Genomic DNA, 16,341 nt, shown 5'->3' with positions numbered 1-16,341 from the left:
ATAGATAGATAGATAGATAGATAGATAGATAGATAGATAGATAGATAATGGATGGAGGAATAGATAGATAGATGAGAGAAATGGATGGATGGATAAATGGGGAGAGAGGGAAATGGATATATTAATTATGAGTGGATAGAACACATTTATATACACTTTAAGGTTTGCAAAACGTCTTATAAACATCTTTGAGTCACCTCAAAATTTTTATACTGACTTGTTTCTCACAGGGACTCTGCCAAACCTGTCAGTTCCAAAGTCTTTGCATTTTTGTCTCTCTTGAGTCTAGCACAGTACTTAGCACATAATAGAAATAGCATAAATGCTTTCTGGATTTGATCAGAATGGAGTAACATGATTGAATTGCCCGAGGCTCTTTAAATCCCCCAGGATTTCATTTCTGTTTTTCAAAGTCAGACACATCACTTGGAGAGATCCCATCCATTCAACCATTGACAGCAACCCATTGAGCCCCAGAGACAATACCACTGTCCACCTGAAAGGCTTCTATTGTTTCTACTTTGGATGCAAATCCGGAAAGACTCAGGCAGGGCACCTGGCCCACTCCAGGCTGATGTTCACATAATACTTTCACAAGTGTCCCTAATCTGCCCTCTTACAGTGGCACCTCTGCCAGGCACCCCTTGTCAAGTCGTTTGCATAGCACCCATGCAGGCCTTTGACTACTATATTAATCTCTCCATTTGTCCCACTCCTGAGTCACTTAATATCACTGCTGCCTAATTAAAACATCAAAGCCCTGAGTAAAACAGCTCTGCCAGAGGCCCCGTTAATGTCTGGTTTTGAGTGTGCAAGCCCCTGAAAGCTGAGGGCTGATGGGTGGAGACCATTCTTCCTCTGGTCGCCAATTACTCGCCTCTTTAATGATCACCCCATACACATCTGGAACTTCAACAGATGGCCTCTTTTATTAGGTCTGCTATCTTTCTAGCTGGAAGGGTGCCCACCCCTTTGCTTCACGGCAAACGATGGCTCCCTGATGCCCACCCACAGGGCCCCACCCAACACAAGTGCCTCCTGCCATGCTCACCCACCCAGGGCTGACTGTCTTCTCTACAGACCTCCCCAGAACAGCTCCTGGAGCATGGAGGGATAATTCCCCTGCACTACATCTTCCTATTTGGTGGTGGTGGAAGATCAGAGGCTAAAGCTTCACTAAACAATATCCCTGAGTTTTATAGTCAGAAGATAAGTGTTCAACCCCAGCTCTGCTATTTTGTTAACTGAGTAGACTTAAGCAGGACCTTTCATAGCGCTGTGCCTCAGTTTCCCCTTTTGTAAAACAAGAATGTTGGACTAAGTGACCCCCCCCAATATCCCTTCCAATTGGTTAATCAACAAACATTTATTAAGCATTATGTGATAGACACTGCTGAGTGCTGGGGATGCAGAGTAAAAGCAAAAACAGTCCCTGCCCTCAAGGAGTTTACATTCTAATGGGAGAGATTATAATGTATATGTGTATGTATGTATGTGTATATGTATACATACCTGTGTCGCATGTATATATGTGTGTATGTGTATGCACATACATGTGTGTGAATATATTATATCTTCCAGCTGTAAATCTCTGATCCTATAATCTTCAAATAGAGGTGGAGTGAACATTTGGTGAGTGTTCTTTCTCAGACGTGAGTTAGACTAGGTCATGTCTGTGGTCTCCTCCATTTCTTAATTAATAAGAAATGGAAAGGGAAGGCAAGGCAAGAAGCATAATTAAGTGTCTACTGTGTGCCAGGCACTGTGCTAAGTATGTTTACAAATACTACCTCATGAAAAATAGAGAGCCTGCCTCAAAATCCAGGAGATATGGAAACAAGTGACAGAATTATGGCATCCGAGAGCTGGAAGACACTTCATTGGCCATCTAGTCTAATCTGAAGATGAAAAAACTACCTACCCTAATATATCCACCAAGGAGTCATCCAGCTTCTTCTTGAAATTCATCAATGACATCGTCCTTTGAGCCAGCCCATTCCGCTCTGTACATGACAGCTCTTCAGAAACTTAGAGACATCTCTCATGTTCTCTCTGAGTTTTTTCTTCTCCAGACTAAACAACCCCAGTTTTTTCAACCAGTCTTCAAGACATAGATTCTCACCATCCTGGTCCCCCTCCTCTGTATACTCTCCCACTTATCAATGTCCTTCTTAAACTATATTGGAACATAGTCCTCCAGAGGAGGTCTGATGAGAATTGACTCCAATGGGAATCTTACCTCCCTGTAGAAACCCAATGTAAGCCCAAGATGACATTAGCTTTCTTGGTTGCCATACTGACTTATTGACTCAACACAGTTGACTCACTGAGCTTGTAGTCCATTGAAACCCCTAGATCTTTTTTAGGAGAATTGTTGCCCAATCATACCGTCCTCATTTTGGTACTTATGAAGTTGTAAGAGTAAGACTTTGTATTATTCCCTATTGAACTTCATCTTAGATTCAACCTAATACCCTACCTTCCAAGTTCCCAATTCTATCATCCACTGTGTTAACTATCCCTCCCAGATTCATATCATCTGCAAATGTGATAAACATACCATTTATGCCTTTATCCAAGTCACTGATAAAAATCTTAAATATCCAAGGGCCAAGCACACATCCTTGGGACACTCTACTGGAGATTCCCTACCACATTGACATTTAACCACTAACAATTACTGAGTTCATCTACCCAATCACTTTTTTCTTTGGTGAGGCAATTGGGGTTAAGTGACTTGCTCAGAGTCACACAGCTATTAAGTATCAAGGGTCTAAGGTCGGATTTGAACTCAGGTCCTATTGACTCTATCCACTGCGCCATCTAGCTGCCTCATACCCAATCACTTCTAAACCTGTCTTATTGTATTACCCTCTACTCCACATTTCTCCATCTTCTCAACAAAAAATGATGTGAGATACTTTGTCAAAAGCTTTGCTAAAATCTAGATACCTTATAGCCATAGAATTCCCTTTATCTATTAGTTCAGTAAGCCTGTTAAAAAAGGAAATGAGGTTAGTCTGGTATGATCTAGCATTCTTGATAGAGCCAATAATTACTGCTTCCCTTTCTGTATATTCACTAACCATTTCTTTAATGGATTTTGCTAGAATGTCCCCAGGATTCATATGCAAATTCCCTAGCATACAGTTTGAAGCCTGTTCTCTTTCTTTTTTGAAAATTAGGATAACATTTACTCTTCTCCAATATTTTAACCATCATTTATTAAGCACCTACCTTATTCTAGGTGCTATGCTAAAATGCTTTACAAATATTATCTTATGGTACCTCTCCCTCTTCCCATAGTCTTTCACTTCTCATTGACAATGACTCAATAATTATGTCTTCAAATGCTTTCAGTACCCATGAATGAAATTCACCAGAGCCAGACTACTTGGATTCATTTAGAGAAGCTAGCTGATATCTTACTCTTTCCTTACTTATCTTGACTATCAACTCCCTTTAGTCATTTTTGCTCTGTCCTTCAAGGACAAAGGTCACTCTTCTTGGCAGAGAACACAGATGTAAAATAAAAATCAAACATCTCTACTTTCTCTACTTTCTCTCTGTTGTCCATTGTCATCATTCCATCCATGCCAATTCAAGGGCCCATCTCTCCTCTTATACTCCATTTTCTTCCAATATAGCTTTAAAAAAAACTTTTTTATCCTTAGTTTTTTCACCAGCAGCAGCTTCCCCTGAGATTTAACATTTCTGATGCTATTTTTAAATGACTGTTTCATGTTCTTTTATTTATTCTCTCTTACTTGACCTAGCCTCCAATTTCTGGAAATTTAAAACCTAAGTTGGTTAGAGAGTTCCCTGTGCATCCATATCAGTCTCTTAAGACAGTACCTAACTCCTGCCTCTGAAATATACTGACTATGGGCAAGCTATTTAACTTCTAAGGGCCCTAGGCAGTTGCCTACAAGTTACAGAGCATGTGCTAAGTGAATTTCTTCACTGGAAGTTCTTTATATCAATGAAATTACAGATCTAGTCCAAAAAAAACCTCTCTCCCTGAGCCTCAAGCAGTGCTCTGAACATAGCAGGCATTTAATAAATGTTGTTTAATTAATGAATGGGTTATATTTCTTTTAAAAATATTTTATTGATAGATTTCAATTTCATATCACCATTATTTCCAAATATACCTCCTTCCTCTCCCAGAGAGCCATACCTTTTAGCAAATATTTTTAAAAGAGGAGAGAAGAAAAAAGCAATTCCTCAAAACTAAACAACACATATGCAATGTTCTATACCTGTAGTCCCCTACCTCTTCAAAGAATGAGGGGAAAGTGAATTTTTTCATCTCTTCTTCATGGCCTAGCTTGGTCATTATGTATACCCAATATTCAATTTCAGGATTTTTGTTGTGTTTCTTCTTTCCATATAAATTGTTGAATTAATTGTGTCTATTGTTTTTCTGGCCCTGCTTAGTTCATTTTGCATCAGTGCATGTAAGTCTTCCCATGCTTCTCTAAATTCTTCATCTTCATCTCCCATAGTGCAACAATATTCCATTTCATTCATGTACCACAACTAATTTAGTAATTTTTCTGTTGGTGGGCATCTGTTTTGCTTCTGCAAAAAAAAAATGAGTGAACTCCATTTCATTACAAATATTCTGTGCTTACTAATTCAGACTGTTCTTTTCCCCAGTTATCTGTCTGAATTGTGGCTTCTGACTTATAGAAAGGAACCCAGAGATCTCATAATCTGGTAGGCCAAGAGAATCCCCCAGAAACCTGACTTCTGGCTAAGAAAAAAAATAATCAGATATAGAAAAGCAAGCCACACACAACTTGCTTGATATGCTGATAGTAAGCCCAGAAGATGGTCTCCATTCATAGAGAGTAATAATTATATCACTTTCTTTCTCAACAGCCTTCAGGGGCTCCCCAATGTCTGCTTTAAAAAGCATTAACTCTTTTGCTTGATATTCAAGTTAAATGTCTTGCATCCCCTATTAGAATGGGATGTCTTTGAAAGCAGGGGTTGTGTTGCTTTTAGTATTCATATTCCCAATGCTGAAGACAATGCTTGACAAGTGCTTATGAAATTTTTTTCATTCATTCATTCATTCATGACCCTACTACACAATGTGATTCCAAACTCCTTTTTTAAAAACTTTCTCCCTTTCACATACTCCCCAGCCAAGCAGGATTCCCTTTTGCCTGATCCATCCATGCCTAGAAGAGATACCACCACCACCACCACCCCACCCTTGACTTCATCTCTGCCTCTTGACCTCCCATTCTTTCTTCCTCTGAGATCCCAGCAGAGGATCCCCTTCTTCTATGAGGCTGTCCCTAATTCCACTGAGCTAGCAATGAGCATGCCCTCCTCATCTTTCCTAAGTCACTGTGAGTTGTGAGCTCTTTGAGTACATGAGAATTCACCCCTTCCCCAGCTACACTAGACTGTAAACTCCTTGAGGGGAGAGATGATGCTGTTTTATTTTCATTTTTGTATCTCCAGCACCCAGAACTTTTTGCTTCCCCAATATTTGCTGAATTGTTCATAGGAAACTACATCTAGAGTTGGAAGGGACCTTAGAAGCCGTCTAGCCTGAGCCCCTTTATTTATAGAGGAGAAAAAAGTCCCATAATTCCTCAGTGATTTACCCAAGATGTTGAGATAAGGAGTAATGAGAGAAGTTTCTGTCCAAGTAGAAAAAAATCATAGATTTAGAGCTGATCCAGACCCTAGGGGTCACTGAGTCCAACCCTACCATTTTCCCAAAGAACCTCAAAGAAGTGGAGGTGGTATCTATGGTCACATAACTGATAATTGTAGGTGCTGAGTGATGGAACCAAACTGTAGGATCATATATTTAATTTTTTTCATTTAATTTTAAGATCATGTATTTAGAGCTGGCAGGAACTTCCTCCAAACTACACCTTAACCTTTTGATCCCTATCATACTCAATTCGACAAATGTTTAACCAAGTGCCCAGAAGGTATAAGGCATGATGGGATAACGGCACTTGGTGTAAACAGTTTAATGAGACATGGTTCTTCCCTTCAAGGACTCTATAGTCTAATAGGAGAAATGAAGTCTTGGACGCAAATAATTATAATACAAGGCAAATGATAAATGCTATGAGAGAGTCATACTTTCCTTGTTGGTATTGGTTGGGGGGCTGGTTTATCTGTTCCTTATGGGTCTGACAGAGCTGGACCTCAAACTAGAAGAAGCCATAAAGATGATCTAGTGCAAAGATTTTCTATTAATTTATTAATTTTTAGTTTTCAACATTCACTTCCATAAGCTTTTGAGTTTTAAATTTTCTCCCCCTCCCTCCCCACCTCCCTCCCCAAGACAGTGTGCAATCTGATATAGGCTCTACATATACATTCCTATTAAACATATTTTCACATTAGTCATGTTGTAAAGAAGAATTAGAACCAATAGGAGGAACCACAAGAAAGAAGAAACAAAACAAAACAAAACAGAAAAAAGGGCAAATAATATGTTTCGATCTGCATTCAGACTTCATAGTTCTTTCCCTGAATATGGATGGTGTTTTCCATCATGAGTCTTTTGGAGACATCTTAGATCCTTGCATTAATGAGAAGAGCTAAGTCTATCAAAGTCAGTCATCCCACAATGTGGTTGTTACTGTGTAAAATGTTCTCCTGATTCTGCTCATTTTCACTCTGCATCAGTCCATTCAAATCTATCCAGGATTTTCTGAAGTCTGCCTGCTCATCATTTCTTATGGCACAATAGTATTCCATTACATTCATATACCACAACTTGTTCAGCCATTCTTCAGTTGATGGGCACCTCCTCAATTTTCCAATTCTTTGCCACCACAAAAAAAGCTGCCATAAATGTTTTTGTACATGTACATCCTTTTCCCATTTTTGTGATCTCTTTGGGATACAGCCATAGAAGTGGTATTGCTGGGTCAAAGGTATTAGTACAGAGATTCTTAACCTGAGTTACACAAACTTGGGTTTTTTAAATATATATAGGTATATATATGTATAAACAACTTGTTTTTTTAATATTTAATAAATATATTTCAATATAATTGTTTCCTTTGTAATCTTATTTTGTGAATTGTGAAATAACATTCTGAGAGCTAGAATGTAGGCTTCACCAGGTCTAAGGAGCCCATGACACAAAAAAGGGGAAGAATCACTGATCTAGTCCAATTTTCTCATTTTACAAAGAAGGAAACTGAATTTCAGAGGAGTGAGGTGACTTGCCCAAGGTAATATAGGTGGTAAGTAGTAGAATCAGGATTTGAACGCAGGCATTCAAATCCAATGTTCTCTCTACTAGAATGCTAGAAATGCTAGAGCTATGGAGTGAGAGCTGGAAGAGAAATTGGAGGTCATCCCATCCCAGTCTGAAACCCAGAGACATTAAGGTTCTTGCATAATATCATAGAATCATAAGTCTAATGTTGGAAGGAACCTCAAAGCCTGCTGAGTCCAATACCTTCATTTTTCTGTTAGAGAAGCTGAGGTCTAGGGAAGTTAAGTGACTTGCCCAAGGTCACGCAGAATCAAGATTTAATCCAGGTCCCTTAACCCCAGACCAAGTGTTCTTTCTGTTATATCACACTGGTATCCAGAAAAATGTCATTGTTGTTCAGTCATTTCAGACTCACCTTGACCCTATTTGGGATTTTCTTGGCAAAGATAGTGGAGTGGTTTGCCATTTCCTTCTCCAGCTCATTTTGCAGATGAGAAAACTGAAGCAAACAGGGTTAAGTGACTTGCCCAGGCTCACACAGCTAGCTAGTAAGTGTCTGAGACCAAATTGGAACTCAGGGAGGTGAGTCTTCCTGACTCCAAGCCTGGCACTCTATCCACTACACCATCTAGCTGCTCCACATTCCAGAAAAATAATTTCCATTAATTGCCCCAGGATTCTACTCTCTGATGGGCCATCTTTCTTCTTTTTTCTAGCCCCCAACTTCAGGAAGACAGTCACCCACCAAGAATGGCAGTCCTACCAAATGTCCTCGCTTTCTCAAAGTCAAGAACTGGGAAACAGATGTGGTCCTCAATGACACACTCCACCTCAAGAGCACCTTGGTAAGCCCTTATAAGATATCTGCCTAGGGATCTCTTCCTCCTTGTAACAGGCCTCAAACCCATTGGTGAGTTGGGGGAGGGGATGTCTACCCCAAGCAGGTGAAGACTTCCCCTGGCAGAATGAGAGGATGAGAATAATTTGTTTCAGTGGCCATGAAGGTGGCTGAAGCAGATGCTGTGGAGCACTTAGAGTTTGATAAGGCATCAAAGAGCCCAAGGTCATCCACTGAACCATAGGCCATCGCTAGTCATCCTGACTTTTGTCCTGCCACTGAACTTCAATGACTCTAGAAGAGAGAGTGAGGCTGAGGGCTTTATGCAATTCTGACTAGCTTAAACCCAATTCATACACAAGTCAAGACATCACCGCATTATGTCATTGGTCCTCTTCAAAAACTGACAAACAACACCACCATCTTCCTAGTTCAAGCCATTATCACCTTACACCAGGGCTGTTTTCAAACCTGTCTCCTAACTGATTTCCCTATTTCCTCTCTCTCTCCACCCAACACTTTCTGCTAGACTAACCTTCCTACATCATCATCATCATCATCATTATCATCATCATCATCATCACCACAGTTAACATTTATATAGTGCTTTAATTGTTTGCAAAGCACTTTTCAAATATTATCTCATTTGATCCTTGAAACAACCCTGGGAGATAATTCTAATTATTCTAATTAAGAATCTTCCCTATTGCCTATGGACTCACTTCTACCAATCTCTTTTACCTTTCACTCAACTGCTTCTGTTGTCTAACTCAAACTATGTCTAGACCACAGTGCTCAGTTCTGGGTACCACATTTTAGGAAAGAAGTTGCTGAGTGGGTTCATAAAATCACAGCATGTTTGAGCCTAAGGACCTAAGGACCTAAGGAATAACCTGGTCTTATCACTTCATTTTACAAAAGTGGAAACTGAGGCCCACTGAAGGGAAATTATTTGCCCAGCATCACACAGGTAGTTAGTGGCAGAGCCCCAATGAGAATTCAACTCCCCTTGCTTCACAGTCCTGGGAAAGAAATGTTCAGTAACCATGGCCCTATTCCATAGAGACAGTAATTGAGTAAGTTATTCTTAGAAAGTAAGGGCCTCCCTGTCTGCCCCTCTGGCTATGCTAAATGAGCTATGTTAGAGCCCCCAACATGTCATTTAGTGATGCCCTAAGAGAATTCCTTCCTCTCCCTAGGGAGGAAATCTCCTTATAGAATCACACTTTTAGAGCAGGAAAGGTACCTTGGAGGATGTCTGATCCAAACCATACCTAAAAATGCATCCTCAAAAAAAAATTTTTTTAAATAGAAAAATAAAAATCCATCCTCAGTAAGTGGTTATCCAGCCTTTGTGGGAAGAATTTCAGTAAAGGGAAATCCTCTGCCTCCCCCATTCCAATTATATCCCAGTACAAAGTTAAGAGACAGTCCAGTCCAATTTTGGACAGCTCTAATGATTAGGAAGCTTTTCTTGATATCAACCTTGCCTCTGTATATCTCCCTCCCACCCTTGCACCTGGTTCTACCTACTTGGTTTAACAAGTATAATCCAGGCGGAGCCAAGATGGCAGAGTGAGAACAGTGACTTGCTTGAGCTCTCCCCCAAACCCCTCCAAACACCTGTAAAAATGGCTCTAAACAAATTCTAAAGCAGCAGAACCCACAAAAAGACAGACCAAAACAAATTTCCAGCCCAAGACAACCTGGATGGTTGATCGGAAAGGTATATCACACCGGGTGGGGAGAGGAGCGCAGTTCGGTGTGGGCATGCAGGCCACAGCAACCCTGGAGCAGGCCTCAGAGGACTGAATCACAGGAAGGTGTGACAGCTTCCAGACTTCTCAACCCATGAACACCAAAGACAACTTAGGAGGTCAGTGGGAAAAGTCTGTGACTGCAGTGAAAGAAGGAGCTAGGTCTCAGCCACAAGTCCTGAGAGCAGCCTCTGGGGCAGCAGCTGCCTCCTGAGCTCCCAGCCCACAGACTGAGGGAGACTCAAGTGGCTGATTAGAGGGGGATTGCAGGGAGCTCTCTGCCAGTGCTAAGGCAAGAATGTTTTGCTGTGCCCGTGCTTGGATCTGGGTCACAGTTCTGAGGGGAGGTTGTAGGGGGAGGAGGAGCCCTGGCCTGGTGGAGCTTATTGTGGCAGCAGAGAGGAAATACCCCACTCCTTATCATACCACCTTGGAAGAACTGAAAATTTATGGGTCCCTAGAAGTACCTCTGAAAACAGCTGTATAAACCCCCAAAGCTTGGGACAGTATATTCTTCACATTGGAAGCAGACTCTTACCTTAACAAAGAGTTTAAAACTCAAGTAATTGACTGGGATCATGAGTAAGCAGCGCAAAAAGAGTCAGACTATATTATCTTACTTTGGTGACAAAGAAGATCAAAACATACAACCAGAAGAAGACAACAAAGTCAAAGCTCCTACATCCAAAGTCTCCAAGAAAAATATGAATCAGTCCCAGGCCTTGGAAGAGCTCAAAAGGGATTTTGAGAAGCAAGTAAGAGAAGTAGAGGAAAAACTAGGAAGAGAAATGAGAATGATGCAAGAAAATCATGAAAAGCAAGTTAACAGCTTGCTAAAGGAGACCCAAAAAAATACTGAAGAAAATAACACCTTAAAAAATAGCGTAACCCAAATGGCTAAAGAGGTCCAAAAAGCCAATGAGGAGAAGAATGCCCTAAAAAGTGAAATTGGCCAAATGGGAAAGGAAGTCCAAAAGATTACTGAAGAAAATACTTCCTTAAAAATTAGAATAGAGCAATTGGAAGCTAGTGACTTTATGAGAAATCAAGACACTGTAAAACAAATCCAAAAGAATGAAAAATTAGAAAATAATGTGAAATATCTCATTGGAAAAACAACTGACCTGGAAAATAGATCTAGGAGAGAGAATTTAAAAATTATTGGGCTCTCTGAAAGCCATGATCAAAAAAAGAGCCTAGACATCATCTTTCAAGAAATTATCAAGGAAAACTGCCCTGATATTCGAGAACCAGAGGGCAAAATAGAAATTGAAAGAATCCACCGATCTCCTCCTAAAAGAGATCCCCAAAGGAAAACTCCAAGGAATATTGTAGCTAAATTCCAGAGTTCCCAGGTCAAGGAGAAAATATTGCAAGCAGCCAGAAAGAAACAATTCAAATATTTTAGAAACACAATCAGGATAACACAAGATTTAGCTGCTTCTACATTACGGGACCACAGGGCATGGAATATAATATTCCAGAGGGCAAAGGAGATAGGATTACAACCAAGAATCACCTACCCAGCAAAACAGTATAATCCGTCAGGGGAAAAAATGGTCATTCAGTGAGATAGAGGACTTTCAAGCATTCTTGATGAAAAGACCAGAGCTGAATAGAAAATTTGACCTTCAAATACAAGACTCAAGTGGAACATGAAGAGGTAAACAGGAAAGAGAAATTGTAAGAGACTTATTAAGGTTGAACTGTTTACATTCCTGCATGGAAAGATGATATTTGTAACTCATGAGACTTTTGTCAGTATTAGGGTAGTTGGAGGAAAAAATTATACATATGTATATATGTAGATAGATAGATAGATAGATAGATAGATAGATAGATAGATAGATAGATAGATAGATATAGATAGATATGGGCAGGTAGGTGGCGCAGTGGATAGAACATCAGCCCTGAAGTCAGGAGTACCTGAGTTCAAATCTGACCTCAGACCAAACACTTGACACTTAACTAGCTGTGTGACCCTGGGCAAGTCACTTAACCCCAATTGCCTAAAAAAAAAAAGATATAGATAGATAAAGATATAGATACATAGATAAATAGATACATAGAGGACACAGGGTGAGTTGAAGATGAAGGGGTCATATCTGGAGAATAAAATTAAGGGGTGAGAGAGGATTATACTAGGAGAAGGAGAAAGGGAGAGATAGAATGGGGTAAATTATCTCACAAAAAAAAAAACAGAAAAGAAAAGGCTCTTACAGTGGAGGGGAAACAGGGAAGGTGAGAGGGAATGAGTGAATCTTATTCTCATAGGATTTGACTTAAGGAGAGAATAACATACACACTCAATTGGGTATGGAAATCTGTCTTACCCTACAGGAAAATAGGGAGGGAAGGGGACAAAAGAGTAGGGGGATGATAGAGAGGAGGGTAGATTGGGAAAGGGGGTAATCAGAAGCAAATACTTCTGAGGAGGAACAGAGTCAAAAGAAAGAATAGAATAAATGGGGGGCAGGATAGGATTAAGGAAAATAGAGTTAGTTTCTCACAGCATGTCTACTATGGAAGTGTTTTGCATAACTGCACATATATAACCTATATTGAGTTGCTTGCCTTTTCAATGAGGGTGGGTGGGGAGGGAGGAAGGGAGAAAATTTGGAACCCAAAGTTTTAAAAACACATGTTTAAAAAATTGTTTTCACATGCAACTGGAAAATAAGAAATACAGGAAATGGGGTACAGAAATAGATCCTGCCCTACAGGAAAATAGAAGGGGAAGGGGATAAGAAAAGGGGAGGAGAGATAGCAGGGAAAGCAGACTAGGGGAAGGGGTATTCAGAATGCATGCCATCTTGGGGTAGGGGGAGGGGCGAGACGGGGTGAAAATTTGAAACTCAAAATCTTGTGGAAGTAAATGTTGAAAACTAAAAATAAATAAATTTATTTTAAAAAAACAAGTATAATCCATCTTCCACACAGCAGACCCTCAGATGTTCAAGGATGCCTATCAAATCCCCATTCAGTCTTCATTATCAAGGCTGAACATCCCCAGTTCAGAGGATCATAAATCAAGATCTAAAAAAAAAAAGACCTTGTGAGTCATCTAATTTAACAGATGAAGAAACTGAGGCCAAGAACAGTGCATGACTTGTCCAAGGTCACCCTGGTGGTATGTGACAGGGCCAGTGTTTGAACTCAGATCCTCTGACTCCAAATCCAGGCTCTTTCCTCCGTACCAAACTGCCTCCCATTTTCATGAGCCATAAACTGGAGGGCCTTCACCATCTTGGTTACTGTCCTCCAAAATTCTCCAGCTTATCCATGTTGTTTCTCAAATATGGCTCCCAGAATGTTACCAAGTACCACTTCCAAGCAGCATCAGTGTGGCATAGTACAAAAAGCCCAGGAGAACAAAGGAAGCTGAATTCTCATACAGACTTTACCACTAACTAGCTGTGTGATAGTGGGCAAATAATTTCTCCTCAGTGGGGAAATCAAGCTTTTTTTGTACTTTTCTACTTTTGTAAAATGAAAAAGTCAGACCAGATGATCACTAACAAACGTCCTTCCAGACTAGGTATAATATGACCAGAGCAGAGTCCAAAGAGACAATTCCTTTCCATGTTCCTGGATGATATACCTCTCTTAACACAACCTTTTCTCCTTATGGGATGACCATGGTAGAATGAAAAAGGCATCAAGTTTAGTTCTGATTTGGGTTCTAATCTAGACTGTGCAGATTACTCCCTGTGTGACCTTTGGCAAATCTTAACCTCTCTGGGACTCAATTGTCTTTGTGAAATTATCTGTAAAATGATGCAATTGTTCCAGATGGCCCCTGAGGCTCTTTCTGGTTCTAAATCTATGCTCTGATGATCCTAATGGCGACAATGCTTATTTGTGTAGTGCCTTGCAGTTGGCAAAGCCTTTCTCTCTGAGAGGTAGATTGAGGAAATATTATTATTCTTGTTATGCAGATGGGGAAACTGAAGTTCAAACTCACCCACCATGAATGTTAAGCTAGTAAATTTCAGAACCAGGATTCAAACCCAGACCCCTGACTCCACGATGAAAGTTTGTTTTTGTTCTTTCCACCATATCAACTTATCTTTGACAAGTTCGTGAGGCTGGCTGATGCTGCTAAAATCTGGCTTATCAACCAGGGAGCCAAGCATTTGCCTCCACGACCATCAAGGCCCTCAGTTTGGCCATAGGCAGGCAAGCAGACCACAAGTTCTTATTGCATATTTACTATGTGCCAAATGCAAGATTAAGCATTGGGGAAAGGAAAGGAAGGAAGAAAAAAGAAAAGAGAAGGGAAGGGAAAAGAAGAGAAGAGAAGAGAAGAGAAGAGAAGAGAAGAGAAGAGAAGAGAAGAGTGGGGCAGCTAGGTGATGCAGTGGATAGAGCACCAGCCCTGAAGTCAGGAGGACCTGAGTTCAAATCTGGCCTTAGCCCAAACACTTGACACGTACTAGCTGTGTGACCCTGGGCAAGTCACTTAACCCCAATTGCCTAAAAAACAAAAAAAAAGAGAGAGAGAAGAGAAGAGAAGAGGACAGTCCCTGCCCTCAAGGAACTTACAATCTAATAGAGAAGACAAGTCACACAAAAGTACTTACTATCCATATTTCATTGGCTGAATCCTTACTGTGTTTCTCTTCTTTCTCTCTAGAACACAGCTTGCACCGGGCAGATTTGCATGGGTTCTATCATGTTCCCCTCCCAACATATACGGAAGTCTGAGGATATCCGGACAAAAGAACAACTCTTTCCCTTGGCCAAAGAGTTCATTGATCAATACTATTCATCTATAAAGAGGCAAGTGAAAGTTGTATGTTATCTGGTGTGCTTAACGCAATGTTCTGGGTTGTTGTCTTATCCCCTGGCTTGATGGTTAAGCTCCATGAGGACAGAGACCTTACATACCTAAGTTGTCTCCCCCAGCACAGGGCTCTTGTTTTAATAAATGGTTGTTGAATGAATGAAAGACAGAAAGCAAAAAACCCTGGGGATCATGGGGTTTTCTATCAGGTAGAAGAGATACTTTCTACTCTTTGACATCCTCCTTCGATGCCTCATTATGACGTACAGATGACTCCCAGTTCTAGAAATCTACGCCAGTGAGACAGAAGTTCTGTCAGGTCTGAGTGAAGGCCTAGTGATGAACTGTATATTTAGGGTCTGGAGACCAACCAAGCTGGTCTGAGAAGCTACCTAATCCCCAAGTAGGTCATGGAGTAATTAATTTTTCAATCACCCCAGCTCCCAAAGACTAAAATATAGAGGGACTGCAATCTGAGTTGGGAAGGGAGAGGAGTACTTACACCAACAAAATTTTTGGACTGAAATGTTATCAGGATCAGTAACTCCTGGTATGGAAATTTCTTCTACCAACAGGGATGAGCTCCTGCTCTACAACTTATAGTTTTAAGATTGTTGCCTGCAGCACCTGAGGTTAAGTTATTTGCCCAGGATGACACAAACCACATACATTGGAGGCAGAACTTGAACCAGGATTTCCAACTCTGAGGCCAACTGTCCAGCCACTGTAACACAGTGCCTCTCCAACAAACCCAACAACATTACAGATCCTTAAAGTATTGAAGAAAGGGGGGGTGGCTAGGGTGAAGAATAGTCAGCTGCTAACCAATGTGAGACCTTCAATGTCTCTGATTTTCTAGTCTCTGGTTAAACTGAGGCCAAAACATTGTGCATCTTTGGACACCACGTGTAAACCCTGCCACTACTAGTTCATATCAGTGACTTCCCCCTTCCTCCCCCCCATCTGTCCTTCCCACTCAGATTTGGCTCCAAAGCCCACACAGAGAGACTGGAAGAAGTGAACAGGGAGATAGATACCACCAGTACCTACCAGCTGAAGGACACAGAGCTGATCTATGGAGCTAAACATGCCTGGAGAAATGCTTCTCGCTGTGTGGGCAGGATCCAGTGGTCCAAGCTGCAGGTGAGTGCTAAGTCTGTGTGTGTGTGTGTGTGTGTGTGTGTGTGTGTTAGCCTCTCCCTATCTCTGTTTCTCTGTCTCTCTCCATATCTCTGTCTCTCTGTCTCTCAATCTCTGTGTGTGTCTTTCTGTCTCTGTCTCTGTCTCTCGTTTTCTCTCTCATATACACACAATACACTTTCCTCTCCTCTTTCTCTCTCCCCCTCTCTCTTCTCTTCTCTCTCTCTCTTTCTCTCTCTCCCTCCCTCCCATCTCTCTCTCTTCCTTCTCTTGCTTCCCTCTTCTCTCCCTCCCCTCTTTCTCTCTCTTTTATCTCTCTCTCTTCCCTCTTCTTCCCCCCCTCTTTTTCTGTCTTCTCTCTTTCTCTCTTCCCTCCTCTCCTCTCTCTCCCTCTCCCTCTCCTTCTCCCTCTGCCTGTCCTTCTCCCTTCCTCCTTCCCTCCTCAGATCTGGATTACAATGGGAGATGATGAGAGGAATGAGCAATGGGACCTTACATTGGATGACTATAATAAGAAAGTGCTCCAACATGGCTCCAGGCCATCTAGAAGGTTAAGTCTGAATGGTCGAACAAATTATGTCTATATCAAGGTCATGGAATACTCTAA

At 41.0% G+C, this 16,341-nt stretch overlaps 1 protein-coding gene across 4 annotated transcripts in view; it reads left to right on the top strand.

The window, feature by feature from the left end:
* The window catches only part of NOS1 (nitric oxide synthase 1), a 136,939-nt gene that overhangs the window by 65,369 nt on the left and 55,229 nt on the right, over positions 1-16,341 (top strand). For all 4 annotated transcript variants that reach the window (XM_027864881.1, XM_027864899.1, XM_027864891.1 and 1 more), the window contains 3 exons: positions 7,930-8,058; positions 14,445-14,590; positions 15,575-15,737. In XM_027864881.1, coding sequence (XP_027720682.1) covers positions 7,930-8,058; positions 14,445-14,590; positions 15,575-15,737 — 438 coding nt within the window. The remainder of the gene's footprint in view (positions 1-7,929; positions 8,059-14,444; positions 14,591-15,574; positions 15,738-16,341) is intronic.

The sequence above is a fragment of the Vombatus ursinus genome, unplaced genomic scaffold (genome assembly GCF_900497805.2).
Source record: "Vombatus ursinus unplaced genomic scaffold, bare-nosed wombat genome assembly UNPS02001287.1, whole genome shotgun sequence".
In the NCBI taxonomy this organism is placed as follows: Eukaryota; Metazoa; Chordata; class Mammalia; order Diprotodontia; family Vombatidae; genus Vombatus; species Vombatus ursinus.
The sequence above is the reverse complement of the archived record's forward strand: the minus strand, read 5'-3'. Positions and strand labels throughout refer to the sequence as shown.